Genomic DNA, 21796 nt, shown 5'->3' on the forward strand with positions numbered 1-21796 from the left:
AGAGAGAAAGAGAAAGAAAAGAGAAAAGAAGTGTCAACCCAGTGGCATATCAAGTAAATACAGGAGGTACCTATTTTGTTTGGAGGGAAGAAGAGCAGAGCGAGGCGAATACAATTTCCTCGGGAAGATGTCCTTTCATCCACAGCTAGGGCCACTGCAGATTTATTCCCCCTTGGAGAGAGAGGGGACTAAATTGGATAGACAGTCATTACTGGAGGAGAATGGGAGCGCACCAGTAGGAGTGTGGTGGCAGCGAGAGAACTAATTCCCTTGTCTTAGCACAGACGGAGCCCCCAGATGGTATCCATTAGGTTCCTATTGAAACAATGGGAGTTTCAGGAGAAGGGACAGGGAAGCTTTCATATTGTTCACTTTCAGAGGGGCCTATATGGATTTTGTATGGAGCAGAGATTGAATGAAGACATTGAATGATTTGCATATGATTTAAAGGTGCAATATGCAGAAATAATCAAGCTTTTATTATTTGAGTCAGATGTGTAGTGCTAGGGAAAAAAACTAAATGTGCACCCCTTGGGGTATCCAGGACCGAGATTGGGAAACACTTGTAGAGACTCATTGTACAATCTAAACCGCTGTGAAATATCTGTTCAATAACCAAAGATGTTGTATTTTCAGCTGTTTGAAGCTGGAGTACAAAACTGAAAGTAAAAGACTAAAAAACAAAACTTAAGAACGGGAAGCATAGAAATAGCGTACATAGAACATATCTACCGCTTCTTAGACTTGCTTTCAGTAAGATCTATACCTCGCATTTCTATGTGAATTTGATCAGGTCTCCCAAAAATGTACATATTGCAGCTTTAAGATTGAGTGTCATCCATTTAAGATTAAACTGTGCAACCTTAGTGATGTACTATACAGCATTGTAGCAGGAGGACAAATTGTAATTCTGTGGTGATGTGGTAGTCGTAGGGGCTTAAATTGGGCCTGCATAAACTGGTTCTGCTTCGCTTCAGTTGACTGACAATTTCCATCTAGATAACCATATAGCACGCTTTCTGATCCCTTATGTTAGACAATGAACCAAATAGAAGTAATGAGATTTGGTTGGACGAGGGGAATCCTAAATAGGTCAGATATGCACGCCAACATCTAGTTATTCAGGAACCTTACAATGAATCAAATTCACTCTTCTCAATATAAATCACAATGTGCTTGTTTCAATTGATGAGCGAAACTAAAATAAATAAATAAACAGATAAATGACCTAAATTCCACCCATAAATCACGTCACAATGCGTCGGCTGGAACTAATGAAGCATGCCTTTTCTTGGGCAGACACTGATTCTTACCCTGCATCTGGCTAATGGATTAGGAGATCTTCCATCACATTTGAAAATATCTGAACAAAAATATAAACGCAATATGTAAAGTTTGGTCCCATGTTTCATGAGCTGAAATAAAGGATCCTCTACATTTTTTGGCACAAATTTATTTACATCCCTGTTCGTGAGCATTTCTCCTTTGCCAAGAACCTTGTGCTGGGAAAAATAAAATACCACTCTAAAATGTGCAGTTTTGTCACACAACACAATGCCACAGATGTCTCACGTTTTGAGTGCAATTGGCATGCTGACTGCAGGGATTAAATGTTAATGTTCATTTCTCTACCATAAGTCGCTTCCAACGTCATTTTAGAGAATTTGGCAGTACGTCCAACCGGCCTCACAACCGCAGACCACGTGTAACAACGCCAGCCCAGGACCTCCACATCTTCTTCTTCTTCACCTGCGGGATCGTCTGAGACCTGATGGAACTGTGGGTTTGCACAAACAAAGAATTTCTGCACAAACTGTCAGAACTGTCTCAGGGAAACGAATCTGCTTGTTTGTTGTCCTCAACAGGGTCTTGACCTGACTGCATTTCAGCATTGTAACTGACTTCAGTGGGCAAATGCTCACTGAAGTGCTCTTCACAGATGAATCCCAGTTTCAACTGTAATGGGCCGATGGCAGACAGCGTGTATGGCATTGTGTGGGCGAGTGGTTTTCTGAAGTCAACGTTGTGAACAGAGTTCCCTATGGTGGCAGTTGGGTTATGGTATGTGCAGGCATAAGCTACAGACAACGAACGCAATTGCATTTTATCAAAGGCAATTTGAATGCACAGAGACCCATTGTCGTGCCATTCATCGGCAGTCATCACCTCATGTTTCAGCACGGTAATGCGCAAGGATCTGTACACAATTCCTGGAAGCTGAAAATTTCCCAGTTCTGGCCTAAATACTCAGACATTTCAACCATTGAGCACGTTTGGGATGCTCTGGATCGACATGTGTTCCAGTTTCTGGAACTTCGCACAGCCATTGAAGAGGAGTGGGACAACACCCCACAGGCCACAATCAACAGCCTGATCAACTCTATGCAAAGGAGATGAGCATGGTTGTCATACCAAATACTGACTGGTTTTCTGATCCACACCCCTACATTTTTTTAAGTTATCTGTGACCAACAGATGCACATCTGTATTCCCGGTCATGAGAAATCCATAAATTAGTGGCTAATTAATTTATTTCAATTGACTGCTTTCCTTATATGAACTGTAACTCAGTAAAATCATTGAAATGGTTGCATGTTAAATTTATATTTTTGTTCAATGTACAGTATATCAAGTCAGGTGACCCTTTTAGATAACATGATCTCCTTCCTTCTACTTCTGTTACTATCTTCCAGAGATGTGAATTAGATTGTGGCGTTACCGCGTAGAGCACAGAGTGGTGAGATAGATGCAAGACAAGAGAGAAGCTTGTCAATACATACCTCAATGACAACAACGACTCCCTACAGTTACTATGTTGAAATGAAATGGATCTAAGTCAGGCTACCTAAATGTGGAAAAACAATTATCTGAAAGAACTGGACAGAACTGGGGAAACTATAGTCCAGCTCTTGCATTGAGTTAGGCCTAAAGTAGACATATCAATTATCAGCCCTAAATGAAAGATTTGACATTGAATCAAGCTCATCATACACATAAAAATTACAGTATTACACTATAAGTGGTCTCAAGTCCATGATGAAGATGTCACTTGTCCAGTTACCTGGGGAGTGTGATTGCTACACTGTCTGCTTCCCACCTCCCACTTCCCGTCCGAAAGGTATTTTCAGTACTGGTGTCATGGCGTCACAGTGCTTGCTGGCACCGTTGAGAGGATGATGGCTAATTTCTGGGACCTACTCCAACAACGACAGTTGGCGTCCAACGTCATCACCTTTGATTAGAACAGCATGCAATGTGACTGACATACTGCGGCACCTGGGAGGGCATTGGCCTCACAGGGAAATAAGCCCTACTCTCCCAAGATGTTGACCAGCAACCCAACCTCCTCACTGGTCAGCCTGGAACTGTTAGCACTGTGGGATGGGTCAGTGGACACACAGTGCTCTTAGTAAACAACAGCGCTCTCTGCATCAGGTGTGCTTTGTGATTCAGCCAAACATCAGCATGCCTAGCTTCTGACTCTACAGATTTGGATGACTGTCGATAACTCAGAAATAGACAGAGAATCTGCAGCATTGTCTGGTTGAGTTGTAGTCGAAAAATAGTGATGGAAGAAATGTGAATGATTATAAAAGCCAGTGATAAAGATGCGACTAGCTTGGCGTGTTGATTCAATTTGGCATTATCCGTATGGATGGCTGTATCTCACAGGAGGGAGCCACACCTTCGCCGTGGCAATGTCCAGGACGAAACATTAGCACGGAAGTACTGGGGTCACTGATGCCAGGAGAGGTGTGGCGACTGATGAAAAGTTGAATTTACAAAATGTATGTTACTATTTGCGCAACACTATAAGGATTGTTTTAGAGTGTTCTCATTTGTTCCAAACTCATCCCTCTTGAAGGGGGGGAGAAATAATTGTTTGTCACCGTATATTGTTTGAATTTTTATTTGCAATGATGCTGGATGGTATGGTTTTTTGTTGTGCTTGTTTTTTACTTGTTTCCTTTTGTCCATTCAGAACTTGATGTGATGGAGGATTCAACGATGGGACAGCTGAGCATTCTATGCAGGGTACCTCTAAAGACTGACATTCCACCCTGGTGGGACTAAAACTTCTATGAGGAGAGCTCCAGGACTGTAACTGCCATGGATGAGCAGTTCATGCAAGCCAAGCTGGGGGCGACCATCTTCTTGAGTGCCTCCACTGCCTTGGTCAAATACACATACACCTGGGACTTGGTGTATCACGCATGCGTCTTGGCGAGCCTGCTTGTGCTAACTATAACACTGGTTCAATGCTGTTATTTCACAACTCAATGGTTCCAAACGGGGGATTACTGTAGTTGATAAAAATAGAAAGAGTGAACAAATGTGAACGATGATGAAGGCCAGTGACGAAGAGGTGTCTAGTAACTAGCCTGGCGTGTTGATTCAATTTGCCATTGTCCGGATGGCTAGTTGTATATTTGCATCTCACAGGAGAGAACCATACCTTTACTGTGGCAATATCCAGGACTAGACATTCCCACGGAAGTCCTGGGGTCACTAATGCCAGGAAAGGTGTGACGACTGATGAAAACTTGAATTGGCGAAATTAATTTTACTGTGTGAATTAAATTGTCGTGTTTAGTTTGTTTCAAGAGCTTGTAAAGAGCTACACAATTTCGATGTCTCATTGCATTGTATGTTTTCTGGTTGCTATATGTTTTTTGGGTTGACTGGTTATCAGGCACATTCCTGTTGTCTGTTCATAACGTTCACATTTTGTTTATTAGATTATAATCTGGATGTGTTGCTCCTGCCTTTTATTTTCACTAGGAAACTGCCAATAAATCTTAATTCAGGTTGGGATGCACTGCTTGAATTTGGTTAAAAGGGCAGTGAATTCACTCATACTTTGAGGACTTGTTAGCAAGCTCGTGTGTGTATCAGACACACATTTCTTTCTCTTAGAGATTATTCTGAATTGAAGACATGTGTAACCACGTTAAATCTTATTTAGTTGATAGTAATTTACTCTGTTATTCTGTAACGCATAATGTATTTCATGTACACTGTAATTGTTTGAGTGTTAATTATTTCATGACTAATACATCCAATTAGTTGAATTGAGTAAATATCCTAATATTACAGAGTGATTATTTGATTGACTTTACAGTCATAATTTAGTAGGTCTATAGGTAGTTGTTATTTACACTACACATAGCACATGCTTGGGTTCCACCTTGACATCCCTGATCTACTTGACTCAATAAATTAATGCTAGAACACTGGTTGCCAGGATTAGCTATTTGTATCTAGCCTCTTAATAATTGCACAAAGGTGCAAGACAGACACATGTTCATTATAGTCATACTGAGTCGGTGATGCAAGGATTCGCACAGGACTTGTTACATTTATTCACATAATAATAGAGTCAGATTGATGAATGTACACATTTATAAACTGGGTGGTTCGAACACTGAATGCTGATTGGCTGACAATCGTGGTATATTAGACAGTATGCCACTGGTATGACAAAGCATGTATTATTTTTCGAATTAAGCTGGTAACCGGGGGTTTGTGGTATAAGGCCAATATACCACAGCTAAGGGCTGTTCTAAGGCACGACGCATTGCGGAATCGACTCTGCGATGCGTTGTGCCTTAGAACAGCCCTTAGCTGTGGTATATTGGCCTTATACCACACTCCCTTGTGTCTTATTGCTTAAATATAGAGTGGTTTCACTGTGTGGGAGAGAGAGCGAAGACATAACAAACAATTGAAAAGGGGTGACTGTGGGATCATTGCGTCATCCTCAATCCAACACTATCATTCATCTCACACATCCAACCCGCAGCCTGCACTGGACTCCTTACAATACCAAGATGAGAGTGTGATAAATATGGAGATGAGACACAGGTGAACATAGAGACACACGCACGCACAGATGCATGCATGCACGCACACGCACCACAAACATCAACACACAGACAGACACTCTCAAACTGTACACCAGCCCTCCTGAAATAGAACATCTGCTCTGTGATTATCATGGTCTGGGGAGGAAATGACTGGTGGACGCAGGCATGGATCATATTTCAGCATCGTATATGAAATGATAATTCCTCCAGTCTTTTCATGCTGCTGAATAATAGATCATGCAAATAAAAGGAGTACAGTCCTTTTAATTATTCAGATGCACTGAGTTAATGAATTCTGGAACTGAGGCGAATGGTGAGACCCAGGCAAGAAACTCATAGAGGTGTGGCCCATTCTGAGAAGCTCCCAAGGCCCCATCCCAAATCAATTTGTAAGGCGAGCACAGAGCAGCTTGTTAATATTCATGATATGTAATACAACTTTGGTCAGTTGCCAGAATGTCGCTCTGTCTCATTCGGTGTGCCTACCATCCACTGCTTTCAAGTACATAATTCGCTAATGTTCGGTCCCTGGACAATAAAGTAGACGAGTTCAGGGTGAGGATCTCCTTCCAGAAAGACATCAAGGACTGTAACATACTCTGTTTTACGGAATCATGGCTTTTTACATATAAATTGTTCCTGTCCATTCAGCCAGTGAGGTTCTCCATCCGTTATGCGGATCGACAGGAAGAAAGAACTCTCCAGGCAAAAGAAAGGTGGAGGGGTTTGTTTCATGATTATCAACTCATGGTGTGATTGTGGTAACGTACATGAACTCAAATCCTTTTGTTCTCCCGATCTGGAATACCTCATCAACATATGCCGAATGCATTACCTACTGAGAGAATTGTCTTTGATCATCGTCATTGCCGTGTATACTTCCCCCAAGCTTACACTGAACTGTGAACTGCATATCCTGAGGCCACACTTATTGTATCTGGGAACTTTAATAAACAAAATCTTAGGAAAACACTACAGAAATTCTATCAAGATATCTCCTGTGCTACACGCACAACAAGGACCCTGGATCATTGCTATGCTCACTTCCGTGAGCATTACATAAGGCCCTCCCCACCCTTCCTTTGGCAAATCAGATCACGCCTCCACTCTGGTCCTCCCCACCTATAGGAAGAAACTTAAACAGGGCTGCGTTCAGTAAGTTTTTATGTTCTGGAACGTTCAATTGAATGGAAAGAGTGCTGTGATGAACGACCAGTTGAAAAATAAGAAGGGTTTGGGTTGCAGGTTGGGGAACGCTGTCAGCATGGTCACTGCCCTTTACATTATTCATTGCTTCAAGCCACACCTCGCCACACCCACCAAACCGGAGCAAAGGTACCTCAAAGTCTATTCAAGAACATACAATAACGTTTTGGGGGACTGTGCTGACCAATCGGAATCTATGCTTCAAGATTGTTTTAATCACGCGGAATGGGAAAATGTTCCAGGTCGCCTCTGAGAACAAGATCGACATATAAACTGACATGGTGACGGAGTTCATCAGGAAGTGCATAGAGTATGTTGTTCACACTGTGACGATTAGAACCAAACCAAAAACTGTGGATAAATGGCAGCATTTCTGCAAAAATGAAAGCGCTTTTACCCATAGACAGGTAACTGGGAGCATGGATGTGTACAAACAGACAAACAGACCAGCTACAAACTCAGTAAGACAATCAAAGAGGCAAAACGACAGTACAAGGACAAAGTGGAGTCACATTTCAACGGCTTAGACTTGAGAAGTACAGAACCAGTCAAAAGTTTGGACACACCTAGTCATTCCAGGGTTTTTCTTAATTTTTTACTATTTTCTACATTGTAGAATAATAGTGAAGACAACTATGAAATAACACATACGGAATCATGTAGGAACCCAAAAAGTGTTAAACAAGTCAAAATATATTTTATATTTCGATTCTTCAAAGTAGCCACCCTTTGTCTTGATGAAAGCTTTGCACACTATTGGCATTCTCTCAAAAAGCTTCATGAGGAATTATTTTCCAACAGTCTTGAAGGAGTTCCCACATATGCTGAGAACTTTTTGTCTGCTTTTCTTTCACTCAGCAGTCCAACTCATCTCAAACCATCTCAATTGGGGAGAGTTTGGGTGACTGTGGAGACCAGGTCATCTGATGCAGCACTCCATCACTCTCCTTCTTGGTCAAATATCCCTTACACAGCCTGGAGGTGTGTTTTGGATCATTGTTCTGTTGAAAACAAATGATAGTCCCACTAGGCGCAAACCAGATGGGATGCAGAATGCTGTTGTAGCCATGCTGGTTAAGTATGCCTTGAAATCTAAATAAATCACAGACAGCGTCATCAGCAAATCACCCACACACCATCACACCTCCTCCTCCACGCTTCATGGGGGGAATCAAACATGCAGAGATCATCCGTTCACCTACTCTGCATCACACAAACACACAAATTTGACACAAACTTGAACTCATCAGACCAAAGGACAGATTTCCACCGGTCTAATATACATTGCTCGTATTTCTTGGCCCAAGCAAGTCTCTTCTTCTTATTGGGGGCCTTTAGTAGTGGTTTCTTTGCAGAAATTTGACCATGAAGGCCTGATTCAGGGTGCATGTAGCCTAGTGGTTAGAGCGTTGGACTAGTAACCGAAAGGTTGCAAGATTGAATCCCTGAGCTGACAAGGTAAAAATCTGTCGCTCTGCCTCTGAACAAGGCAGTTAACCCACTGTTCCTAGGCCGGCATTGAAAATAATAATTTGTTCTTTACTGACTTGCCTAGTTAAATAAAAATAAAAATAAATATTTTTTTTTAATCATGTGGTCTCCTCTGAACAGTTGATGTTGAGATGTGTATGTTACTTGAACTCTGTGAAGCATTTATTTGGGCTGCAATCTGAGGTGCATTTAACTCCAATGAATTTATCCTCTGCAGCAGAGGTAACTCTGGGTAGTCCTTTCCTGTGGCAGTCCCCATGAGAGCCAGTTTCATCATAGAGCTTGATAGTTTTTGCGACTGCAACAGTTCTTGACATTTTCCGTATTGACTGACCTTCATGTCTTAAAGTAATGTTGGACTGTTGTTTCTCTTTGCATATTTGAGCTGTTCTTGCCATAATATTGACTTAGTGTTTTACCAAATCAGGTTTTCTTCTGTATACCACCCCTTCATTGTCACACCCCCGATTGGCTCAAACACATTAAGAAGGAAAGAAATTCACTTTCCACATATTCACTTTAAAAAAAGCACACCTGTTAATTGAAATGCATTCCAGGTGACTACCTCATGAAGCTAGTTAAGAGAAGGCCAGGAGTGTGCAAAGCTGTCAACAAGGCAAAGGGTGGCTACTTTATTTAACACTTTTTTGGTTACTACATGACTCCATATGTGTTATTTAATTGTTTTTTTCTTCACTATTATTCTACAATGTAGACAATATTAAAAATAAAGAAAAACCCTTGAATGAGTAGGTGTGTCCAAACTTTTGACTGATACTGTCACGCCCTGGTCGAAGTATTTTGTGTTTATCTTCATTTATTTGGTCAGGCCAGGGTGTGGCATGGGTTTTTGTATGTGGTGTGTAGGTATTGGGATTGTAGCTTAGTGGGGTGTTCTAGTTAAGTCTATGGCTGTCTGAAGTGGTTCTCAATCAGAGGCAGGTGTTTATCGTTGTCTCTGATTGGGAACCATATTTAGGCAGCCATATTCTTTGAGTGTGTTGTGGGTGATTGTCCTTAGTGTCCTTGTTCCTGTCTCTGTGTTAGTTTACACTAGTATAGGCTGTTTCGGTTTTCGTTACATTCTTTGTTTTTGTAGTGTTTAATATTGATTCGTGTTTTACGTTTGTTCATTAAACATGGATCGCAATCTACACGCTGCATTTTGGTCCGACTCTCCTTCACAACTAGAAAACCGTTACAGAATCACCCACCTCAACGGGACCTAGTGGCGTGTTAACAGGCAACAGCAACAGCAACAGCAGGAGAAACATAATAAGGATTTCTGGACTTGGGAGGAAATCCTAAACGGAGAAGGACCCTGGGCTCAGCCTGGAGAATATCGCCGCCCCAAAGAAGAACTGGAGTCGGCGAAAGCGGCAAGGCGCCGGTATGAGGAGGCAGCACGGCGACTCGGAAGGAAGCCTGAGAGTCAGCCCCAAAAATGTCTTGGGGGGGGGGGGGGGGCTCAGGGAGAGTGTGGCAGAGTCAGGAGTCAGACCTGAGCCAACTCTCCCTGTTTATCGTGAGGAGCCAAGGAGGAGACCAGAACCAGAGCCGGTGTTGGAGGTGAGCGAAGCAGAGACTGTGAAGGAGTTAATGGGGAAATTGGAGGAGAGAGAAATGAGGGAGTTGCTGTGTTGGTGCCTTTTGCATTTAATTCGCCCGACGGAACGTGTCGGGATTTGATGGCACCTGGGTCAGCGCTCCATACTCGTCCTGAGGTGCTTGTTAGTCGGCTGGTGAAGTTCGTGCCAGCCTCACGCACCAGGCCTCCTGTGCACATCCCTAGCCTTGCACGTCCTGTGCCAGCACTGCTCTCAAGATCTCCAGTACGCCTTCACGGTCTAGCCCATCCTGTGCCACCTCCACACACCAGCCCTCCGGTGGCAGCTCTCCGCACCAGGCTTCCTGTGCGTGTCCTCGGTCCAGTACCACCAGTACCAGCTCCACGCATCAGGCCTACAGTGCGCCTCGCCTCTCCAGCGCTGTCGGAGCCTTTCTCCTCTCCTGCGCTGCCGGAGTCTCCCGCCTGTTCAGCGCAGCCAGAGCCTTCCTCCTCTCCTGCGCTGCCGGAGTCTCCCGCCTGTTCAGCGCAGCCAGAACTGTCAGTCTGCATGGAGCAGCCAGAGCTGCCAGTCTGCATGGAGCAGCCAGAGCCGCCAGTCAGCATGGAGCAGCCAGATCCGTCAGTCTGCCAGGATCCGCCAGTCAGCCAGACTCTTCCAGATCTGCCAGTCAACCAGACTCTTCAAGATTCGCCAGTCAGCCAGACTCTTCCAGATCTGCCAGTCAACCAGACTCTTCCAGATCCGCCAGTCAACCAGACTCTTCCAGATCCGCCAGTCAACCAGACTCTTCCAGATTCGCCAGTCAGAAGGGATCTGCCAGAACTGCCAGTCGGCCAGGATTTGCCAGTCGGCCAGGATTTGCCAGTCGGCCAGGATCCGCCAGTCGGCCAGGATCCGCCAGATCCGCCAGTCAGCCAGGATCCGCCAGTCAGCCAGGATCCGCCAGTCAGCCAAGAGCCGCCAGTCAGCCAGGATCTGCCAGTCAGCCAGGATCTGCCAGTCAGCCAGGATCTGCCGAAACCACCAGCCAGCCAGGATCTGGTAGATCCATCAACCTGCCTGAGCTTCCTCTCACTCCCGAGCTTCCTCTCACTCCCGAGCTTCCTCTCACTCCCGAGCTTCCTCTCACTCCCGAGCTTCCTCTCACTCCCGAGCTTCCCCTCAGTCCCAAGCTGTCTCAGTCCCGAGCTGCGTCACAGTCCCGATCTGCTCCTCAGTCCAGTGGGGTTCTGGGTGAGGACTACTAGGCCATGGTCGGCGGCGAGGGTGGACTATCCAAGGACGAGGGGACTAACACATTGATTGAGTGGGGTCCACGTCCCGTGCCGGAGCCGCCACCATGGACAGACGCCCACCCGGACCCTCCCTATTGTTTTGAGGTGCGTTCAGGAGTCCGCACCTTAAGGGGGGGGGGGGGTTCTGTCACGCCCTGGTCGAAGTATTTTGTGTTTATCTTCATTTATTTGGTCAGGCCAGGGTGTGGCATGGGTTTTTGTATGTGGTGTGTAGGTATTGGGATTGTAGCTTAGTGGGGTGTTCTAGTTAAGTCTATGGCTGTCTGAAGTGGTTCTCAATCAGAGGCAGGTGTTTATCGTTGTCTCTGATTGGGTACCATATTTAGGCAGCCATATTCTTTGAGTGTGTCGTGGGTGATTGTCCTTAGTGTCCTTGTTCCTGTCTCTGTGTTAGTTTACACTAGTATAGGCTGTTTCGGTTTTCGTTACGTTCTTTGTTTTTGTAGTGTTTAATATTGATTTGTGTTTTACGTTTGTTCATTAAACATGGATCCAATCTACACGCTGCAATTTGGTCCGACTCTCCTTCACAACTAGAAAACCGTTACAGGTACTGTATGTGACAGGGACTCCAGACATTTACGGATTATAAATGGAAAGCCAGCCACACTGATGCCTCGCTCCCGGATGAGCTAAACACCTTCGCCCACTTCGAGAAAAACAACAGAGCCGTCAACGCGGTCCCCCGATGGTCACTAGGACTGTGTGCTCTCATTTTCCGTGTCAGATGTGAGTAAGTCATTTAAGCATGTTAACCCAAGCCTTATCTTAAAAGCATTTGTAGACCAGCTGGATGGAGTGTTCATGGATATGCTTGAGCGGTATACAGTATATACTGTATACCGGGGTATTTGGAAAAAAACATGGGATGGTTTTTCAATACAGTCAAAACTATTTCTTCAAAGATTTTATATAAATTAGAATATTAGTAGCTACTTCATAAGTAAATACCTGCAGTCAACTTGTGCAATGCACTACAGTTATAAAGCTTACCGTAGTTCCCCAGAACAGTTGAGCCAGTCACGTGTTTTTTTGTTATAGCACAATGGGAGAAAGCGGGAGATGGTGAGTCCATATTGTTCTGTATCTATCGGCAAATACCTGTTGTGCGGCGCACATGAGGTGACAAGTTACACTTGTATGCAATTCACTAATGGATTACTGCCAGAAGTCAAAGAGCTCTGGATGAGTTATCTGTACAGTTGTCATTTCTTCCTACTAGCTTTTCCCCTCTGCTCCTTTCCTTCAGAAAAGCATCCATCACAACTTTGTTAATTTGCACAATTTCTCTAGTTCCCTTTCGCTTGAAAATGTCCACACTCAACGAAAATGGCAATCGGTAGCTATTAGCTATGCTTGTATTACTTTATGAGCTGTATTTGCTTGTCTTTGCAATTCGTTTGTTGTGATTTTTGCTATTGGTTTGTGCTAATTTTGTTAGCATTATGGGAATTGAGGCCCAATGGGATTTTCTTATGTTTTTAGCACCACCTTGTGTGCTAGCCGATAATACCGTAAATCCCGGGATGAGAGAAGACCAATATGACAATATGATCATCTGGACATCACCCCAGCCTAATTACAGACATATTCAATCTTTCAATATCCCAGTCTTTTGTACCCACTTGCTTCAAGATGTCCACCGTTGTTCCTGTACCCAAGATAGTGAAAGTAACTTAACTAAATGACTATAGCCCCGTAGCACTGACTTTGGTCATCATAAGGTGCTTTGCGAGGCTAGGGAACGACTATCACTTCCACCTTAACCAACACCCTAAACAAACTACAATTTGCATATCTCCCCAACAGATCCATGGAAGACATAATCACCATTGCACTGCACACTGCTCTATCCCACCTGCACATAAGAAATACCTATGTAAGAATCCTGTTCATCGACTACAGCTCAGCCTTCAACACCATATTCCCTCCAAGCTCATCACTAAGCTCAAGGCCCTGGGTCTGAACCCCTTCCTGTGTAACTGGGTCCTGGACTTCCTAATGGGTTTCCCCAAGTGGTGAAGGTAGGCAACAACTCTCCCACATGGGGCCCACAGGTGTACATGCTCAGCTCCTTCCTGTCCTCCCTGTTCACCCATGTCTGGTTGCCCCCCATGTCTCCAACTCAATTATCAAGTTGGCTGACAACACAAGAGTGGTAGGCCTGATTACCAACAACGACAAGACCGCCTACAGTGAGGAGGTGATGGCCCTGGTGTAGCGGTGCCAGGAAAATATCATCACTGACAAGCTGAAATGGTCCCTTCACACAGACAGCATGTTGAAGAAGGCGCACCACCGACTCTTCAACCTCAGGAGACTGAAAAAAATTAAGCTTGGTCCCTAAGACCATCACAAACTTTTACAGATGCATAATTGAGGGTATCCTGTCATGCTGTATCACCGCCTAGTATGGAAATTGCACAGTCTGCAACTGCAGGGCTCTCCAGAGGGGGGTGCGGTCAGCCCATGCATCACCGGGGGCACACTGACTACCTTCCAGGACATATACAGCAGCCAGTGTAGATGGGAAGGACAAGAAGAAGATCATAAAGGACCATTTAGAAGGCTGGAGACAGTACAGGTGCATCAAGGCTGGGAACGAGAGACTGAGAAACAGCTTCTACTGTATTTTCAGGACAACAAACACTCACAACTAGCCGGCCTCCACCCAGTACCCTGCCCTGAACCTTAGTCACTGTTATAGCCGGCTATCAACTGGTAATCTACCCTGCACCTTAGAGACTGCTGCCCTATGTAAATATTCATTGAACACTGGTCACTTTAATAATGTTTACATACTGTTTTACCCGCTTAATATATACTGTATTCCAATCATGGTTCATCCTATAGCACTACCACTGTACACACATTTTCTATTCATATACTGTCCATACTGTCTTTACACACCATTATATGTATATCTATTTATATTCAGGTCTCTGGCATTGCTCGTTCTGATATTTGTTAATTAATGAATTAATACATATTTCTGGATTATGTGTGTATTGATTTTTACATTTTTATTATTGCTTGGTATTACCACATTGTTGGAGCTCAAAACAAACATTTTTCTGCATCTGCGATAGTATTTTCAAATCTGTGTATGTGACCAATAAGCTTTGACTTGATATTAAATCAGTGAAATATGTATTACTTATGGACAGTGCAAAAACTTCCCTCTGAGCACACACTGGTTGAATCAACGTTCTTTCCACGTAATGTCTATGAAATTATATTGAACAAACGTGGAATAGACGTTGAATTGACGTCAGTGCCCAGAGGGCCGGCTTTTCATTTCCTCACCAAACACAGCTCTGAAAGCCAGGGCCAAGGGACAGGAGTGAATGACAGGTCCCAGGAGCAATTACCTGGATTAAACTGTATAATCAAAAGATAGGTTCTGGCCCGTCTGTGGGAAATACTTAAAATGTGTCCAGTTTTAGATTATTACATCGAACCAGGATAGACGTATATTAGAGATAATGTTTTCAAGTGGTGACATAATTCTAACCATACGTGATATTTACTACAGTATATGAACACATGTACTGGCTATTATTACTACTCTATAACAACAGCAGCTCTCACTCATACTACCCCAGGTTCAATCTGCTTCAAGCAGGTTTATGAATGCTCTGAATTTCAAGTGTACTCCAATTAAAATCAACAAATGCACATTTTCTGTTCTCGAATGTCTGCAGAAGCTGTTTTCATCCCTTTAAAGAACAAAGCTACTGGTAAATTAATGGCTTGAATCACAGCATAGAAAAACCTTGTCAAAATATGAAAGCCATTGACAGTTAGCAAGGCTTTCTCTGGGCCTACACCCCTCTGGGTCTAGAATTTTTACCATCAACATGTAACAACAGTAAAGAGGAGGCTGTTAAAATCAGCAATCTGTCTTGAGAAGACAGATAATATCAGTATATCCTTGTGAAATAGTTTTCCTTCCAAAATATGGCAATTAAGTATGTTAAAAAGCAGCTTTTTTGTGTTGGAATTGTGTGGGTGTATCCTAACAACAGAATGGTGTGGGCGTATACTGGTCATTAAAAATAATCATGCAAATAGACCTCTAATTGACCAGATCATCCTTCTCTAAACTGTGATTTGCCAGCTCATGACATCCTGTTCTACGAGGAAATAGCAAGCATTTTTAAATGGTCTGTGTTTTTGTTTTCCTTCTACAATTTTTGCTTTGGCCACAAATATGAGTATGGGACGAGTCAATAAAATTATTTGGATGAGTTAACAGAATATGAACTTTTAAAAGTGAGATTTTCACTGGGAAGTTACTTTAATATACAAGGGTAGAATTATAAGCAGATTGAACGTGTATTATTTGCAGTATGCAGGCCCTTAAGCAGTGAGCTAGCTCTATGCTGACACATAGGCACTTGTTAGCCATGATTGGTAACTCCTTTATAGACCCTAAACACTGGTCCTTCTGTGTTGTTTGAGTGTTTTTCTAGCTCCGCTGTTGTTGTTGTCCTAACAGAAAAACTCCAAAATCTTCAAACAGTTAAAGTGTGAGCGGTTAGAGCCGCCCTATGTCTATCAACACACCACGGTGAGAAAGGGACACTAGCAGGAGGAGAAGGCCCCTCTAAAGGTGTGAAGGAGATGAAAGCTGGCGCTCTGAGGAAATTAAGTGTGCACACAACGTGTAACTTGTACCTGTACGAGCAGCAGCAGCTTCTCCTTACTGCACCACACTCCGCCCTCTACCATTTACTCTTTTCTCAGTGAACTTAATGTTTCTCTTTATCATATCAGCACTGCATCGCCTCATCCAAGAACCTCCTCCAATACAGGACATCACGTGGCTGATTGTGTACAAATTCTCTTTTGACTTCCTTAATTCAGGTTGACTTCTTCAATAACGGTTGTGAGTTAACTCAATTTAGCTACAGACAGCTCGATTAATTGCCTTGTCAGTCACTACACAATTAAGCATCAAATGGAAATCAGTGTTGTTCTGAGTAGATTCGCGAGGGATACATAAGGAAGCTCAGAGATTGAGTACAGCGATGGGGAAACAAGGAGAGAGGAGTGGGTTAGGGGAAGGATATTTCTGTTGTACTCACCCAGTGTGACCTCTGTCTGCATGGGCATGGAGAGTGCTGGGTGCTTGACCTCACAGCTGAACATGGCGTCATTGTCCAGCTGGGGGTTAAGGGTCCAGGTGAGTCTGGCCTGCACCAGCACAGAGCCATCACTCTGGGAGATGTGGGTGTGACTGAAGTAGTAGAGTGGGTCAGTGCTCTGGACCCAGCGAGGGAACTCCCGGCTCACAACTGTCTCTGGAATGATCTCCGTGGCAGGGCTGGGCTGCTCCTTCTGCTGCCGACCCTGGGTGTGCTGGCCCGGGGTCCAACGACGCTCAGGGCTCTCGGTGAACATGCGGGCTGGCCGGCCCTCGGGGTCCAACAGGGAGAGGGACCTCTGCAGCTTGGTGTCGTCTAGGTCTCTGCTGATGAGTGGCCTGGCACCACGCACCCCTGCTGAGCCACCGCCGTCCTCGGCTGAGGGGTGGATGTAGGATATCACCTCTATCAACTCTCCATCCCGCTTAAAGTACACCTGAGAGAGAGAGACCGAGGGGAGAGGGGGAGAGATCGAGAGACAAACAAAAAAGCGTAAAGAGAGGAGAGATTTGGGTTGAATTACAGTATATCCTTTCCAATTGTCTTATTACAACCAGTTGTGATAATGGTATGTGGTTATTCAGTCACCAGTGAGCTGGTGAAGAGGAGATGTCAGATGTTTGCTCGGTGCTGGTGTTCAGCAGGGATTTTCAATGATATTACAGGAGTTTCCTTACATCATTATGAGGATATAATGATCTCCGGCTGGTTAATCTCTTGACAGGATATTCAAGCTCCTATTTTAACACATAACCTCCAGATATTAGCTTAAAAATCAGGATGCAGAGCTACTGCCCTTGGCATCGGCAGTTGTGAAGCTCCCTACTCATACCGTGATTTTTGATTTTCACTTTTCTTTATTTGAAGAGAAAAATGTAATCCGCAGTCAGTTACGGGACCTTTGGACATTTGGAACCAATTTGCACGAGATCAAAGTATCGTTACCCTATATAGTACATTTTACGCCAATGTTTGGATTTTCTGTTAAAGGGGATTGTTGAGGCATGCTTTGATTTGACGCCACCTCAGGGGCTTTTCACTCTGCTGTGTAAATAGCAGTAATTTGTGTAAACAACTGTGACGTAAGGCCATGCTCCTGGGGATTGACTCTGTATGGCTCCATGTGAACAATAGGGAGGAAACAGACAACCAACACTCTTCCTAACATGAACACAACACTTTCAGGTTTATAGGCTTTCACCTACAGCACATCATAGACAGTCCACAGCCATTGGTTAAACAATGATCAAGGGATTAAACCGACTCCTCCATATGGTGTACTATATCTCCTTGTGTAGCACAACAATGCATGTACAGTATCCATGTAAGTAACAAGATAATACAGTAGTACTACAGTGTATATTGTACAGTAGTAACACAAATACAAATACAGAGCCTTGAATATAAATGAACTAATCAGTGCTGTGTTGACTGCACTGTGTAGACCGATACCTGAAACATCAAGGGAGATTAAGAGCACTGTAGGTTCTGGTATGTACTGACCTCAACGCCTCCTAAACTGACTCCGTTTAACAACTTTCACAACTCTAGAGTATCAGCTAATCATTGACCTTACTCCCACCATTACCTTCTGTACTACCTACCTGCACAATAAAAAATCATTTTGTTTGGGTACTGTAGAAAACCAATTTGGTAAGAAATGTGGAGAAAAAGGATAATGTAATAATGCTTGTTTGCTCTTGGGTAAAAATTGTGTGGGCTGTAAGCATTTAATTAGTGTCACTGGTGATGGAATGGCTGGCTACATTGACATTTAAAAAAGTTCTGAATCTATAAATCACCACTGTTTTGATCCAGAACATACAACAAAGACAGGCTCTATGATATGTCATTCCTATTCAGAGAGGGGAAATATGATCAAGATTTGCAGAAGCAATGGCACATTTGATGCAGGCCCATCTTATGTATCTACTCCTGACCAGTGTGGGGCACTATCTCTCCTACTTTCCCAAACAATTAAGTGAGTGATGTACCCATTGTAAGTCACAAGGACTCAACCAATGCTGTAAAAACTAAGTGTAGTGATCTCCAAGGTTAATACTACTGTACATTCAGTTTATTTATGCTTTCTTTAATTAAAATACTATACATTTTGACAGAGAAAACTGTTGCTCTCAAGGTTGTTTTGTACCAAAGGAATCAATTTTCACGCCTTAGTTTCCCTGCATGTTCTCCAAGACAGTAAGAGTGAGGATACCTTGTGTTAGGCCTGGAAGGTTTGCATCATATGAACCTCAGGTGCCAGTGAGAGAGCATCATTACACATGTATATACAATCCCATTATTATTTTATATTCTTGCTTATGTTATCTTGAAGTGGCTCAATAATTCACACACAGGTACTGCATATGCGTGATAGACGGTACTCTCTGGGAGATAGAAGGCTTTAAAAATAGTTTCAATGATTGAATAGGAATTATTCTGTATTTTATTGGTTTACTATACGCATAGCTTACAATGGAGAATGGATTACTACTTAGTGGTGGGAAAAATACCTTTTGTTACATTTCATGGATTCCCTTTTATGAAATCCTCGGTCACATTATGAAAGAAATACACTGATCACTCTAACGTTGCTTTAAATTTGTAAATACACCTTAGGTAAAAGAGGTAGAAGATATCTTCATATTCACAAGTCAAACTGATCCACCTACCTAAAATACCTAACCGTCCAGTTTTCACTTACTTTAGTTTAGGCCTAATCAGCATGCTCAAGGCAATGAAAACCCCATTGTTATAGAGATGTCTTGAGCAGGCAATTATTTGGGGGGTCAGCATATGAGTCTTGCTGCTGGCTGTAATTTAGACAGTGGGCTGTGGTGTAATGAGAAGCTGTTTGTGGTTTTCAATGGTCTTTATGCATGGCCCTTCACAGTGGAATTAAGTGATTATCAATCACGCCTCTGTTCTACATCCCCAAATGCTTCAGACAATGGAGTCAGAGCACACGCCACCTGCTTCAGTCCGATTCGAGAGAGCTTCGACAAACAAACAAGGAAGTCATTCTGAACGCCCGCCAAAGCGCAATGCATTGGTGGTGGCAAAATGAAGCTGGTGCATGTGGCATGAGGTAGGCTCTGCATTCCGCCTGTGAATGACTTCAAAGCTAATTTGAAACATAACAATTAGCGTTGCAAAGCTACCGGTACCTTACCAAAGTTACTGGAATCTTCAGTAATTTTGGTAATTAACAGACAATCTATCATAATTTTGGTAATTTATACTTGAATAACTTAAATAAAATAAATAAAATAAAATATAAAAAAAAAAATATATATATATGTCCATATTGGCCATGAGTGTCTGTAGATAGACCATGTGGTTCAAGAGAAAATAGACTAACATTTTACTTTTTTCACAACTGCTACCAGTTTGATGCCAAAACATTTACAACAAATACATCATGACATACTAAAATAAAAAATATATATATATTTAATGTTGAAACCCTCATATTAAATACCAATGGTATTCACTAAGTTGATGCTTTATATTTAGGATATTGTTTTACAGCTCTGTCATTCTATTTTTTATTTGAAAATCATCTTATCTCATATATTTTGCATGTGATGAGGCCACAAAGAGGGCCAGAAAGAGCTCCGAAGTGGCGCAGCAGTCTAAGGCACTGCATCTCAATGCTAAAGGCATCACTACAGACCCTGGTCGATCCTGGGCTGTATCACAACTGGCTGTGTTTGGAGTCCCATAGGATGGCGCACGTTAGGGTTTGGCTGGGGTAGGCTGTCATGGTAAATGAGAATTTGTTCTTAACTGACTTGCCTAGTTAAATAAAAATATAGAATTACAGACACCTGTAAAAATAATAACTACCCAAAAGGGCCACTAGATGTATTGTTATAGATTACATACAATCCTTGAGAAATACCCAAATTCTGGTAATTTACTGGAAAACATTTCCAGTAATATACCCTCCCTTTGCAACCCTAGTAACAATAACCCTTTCTCTTCACTCAATGGCCCAAATATACCTTAATGTTGCCAGAAGGCGCTGTCAGAAGGCACGCGAGAGAGAGAGAGTAAAAAAGCGAGAGACAGAGAGAGAGAGAGCACATGAGAGTGAGACAGTGAAAGAGAAAGAAGCTTAATCACCTCTCATTATTTAGCTGTCATTATCCTTCCCATTTTCAATCAATGGTTACTTGTGCTCTGAGGATACTGTAATGGATGTCATGAGAACTATTACTATTATGTGAATAGCTTGTTAAAAGTATCTAAAACGGAAGATGATGCACCTTCTACAGTACCTAGTGACAACAACAACACGCTTGTTCCTTGTATAATAAGCTACAAGCAGACAAATGAAGGATTCTGGTGAATAACTGGTGAAAGAAAGGAATGCACAGTCAGTGCACAGCTCTTTGTATACAGCCATTGATTACGCTTACATGTTACATTTTGTCTCAACCAGTGATGTAGTGGTACAAAAATATGTGGGTAAAACGATCTTTAGTTGCAGTGAAAAAATACACTGAGTTTTCTGCAAATTATGGGTAAACTTGCATTTACCCTCCACTACACAACTGGCCTCAACCTAAAAGAACTCCTGCCTAGAAACAAATGGCGGCTGAGCACATAAGCTGCAATGTGAAAGGATGTAGGCTAACCAAAACTGTTGACCAGTTAAATGGTGTTTGTATAAACACAGAACATGCTTTGATAAACATTTAGAAAAGCATCTAAGACTGGGCTTGCAAAGATATGACAGAACAGCTAGTTTTGTATTAAGATGCCAGGCAACAGCACTGACAAAGAGAAAATGAGTGTCACCAAAAGGCAGAAAGGCCTCAGTATTCTCTCAGAAAAAAAGGTTTAGATTTGTTCTTAAAGGAGAACAACTGCTTGTCACTTGGTTTGTATCCTGTAAGGTCATCCTTTGTACCTTTAGTTATAGGAACATAATTTCCCCCAGTTCATATCTGAGGTAGGAACTGGGGAACCCCCACAGTGACAAAGCCATATCCCACTGGGCGCAGATGTCAATTCAACATCTATTCCACGTTGGTTCAACATGAGATGGAAACAACGCTGATTCAACCAGCGTGTGCCCAGTGGGATGTAAGTGACAAAATGTACCTCCACCATAGACCACTTAAACAGGTACAACACAAAAAGCCACACTAAGCCATGCCTCCAATATAGTTTCCCAGTGTGCCTTGCCTTTGAGTGAACTGTAG

The 21796-nt window shown here is 42.9% G+C and overlaps 1 protein-coding gene across 2 annotated transcripts in view; it reads right to left on the reverse strand.

Moving 5' to 3' along the window:
- LOC109891047 (immunoglobulin superfamily member 21) overlaps positions 1-21796 on the reverse strand; it is a 266112-nt gene that overhangs the window by 11719 nt on the left and 232597 nt on the right. For both annotated transcript variants that reach the window (XM_020483336.2, XM_020483337.2), the window contains exon 6: positions 16521-17016. In XM_020483336.2, coding sequence (XP_020338925.1) covers positions 16521-17016 — 496 coding nt within the window. The remainder of the gene's footprint in view (positions 1-16520; positions 17017-21796) is intronic.

The sequence above is a fragment of the Oncorhynchus kisutch genome, linkage group LG5 (genome assembly GCF_002021735.2).
Source record: "Oncorhynchus kisutch isolate 150728-3 linkage group LG5, Okis_V2, whole genome shotgun sequence".
NCBI classification, from domain to species: Eukaryota; Metazoa; Chordata; class Actinopteri; order Salmoniformes; family Salmonidae; genus Oncorhynchus; species Oncorhynchus kisutch.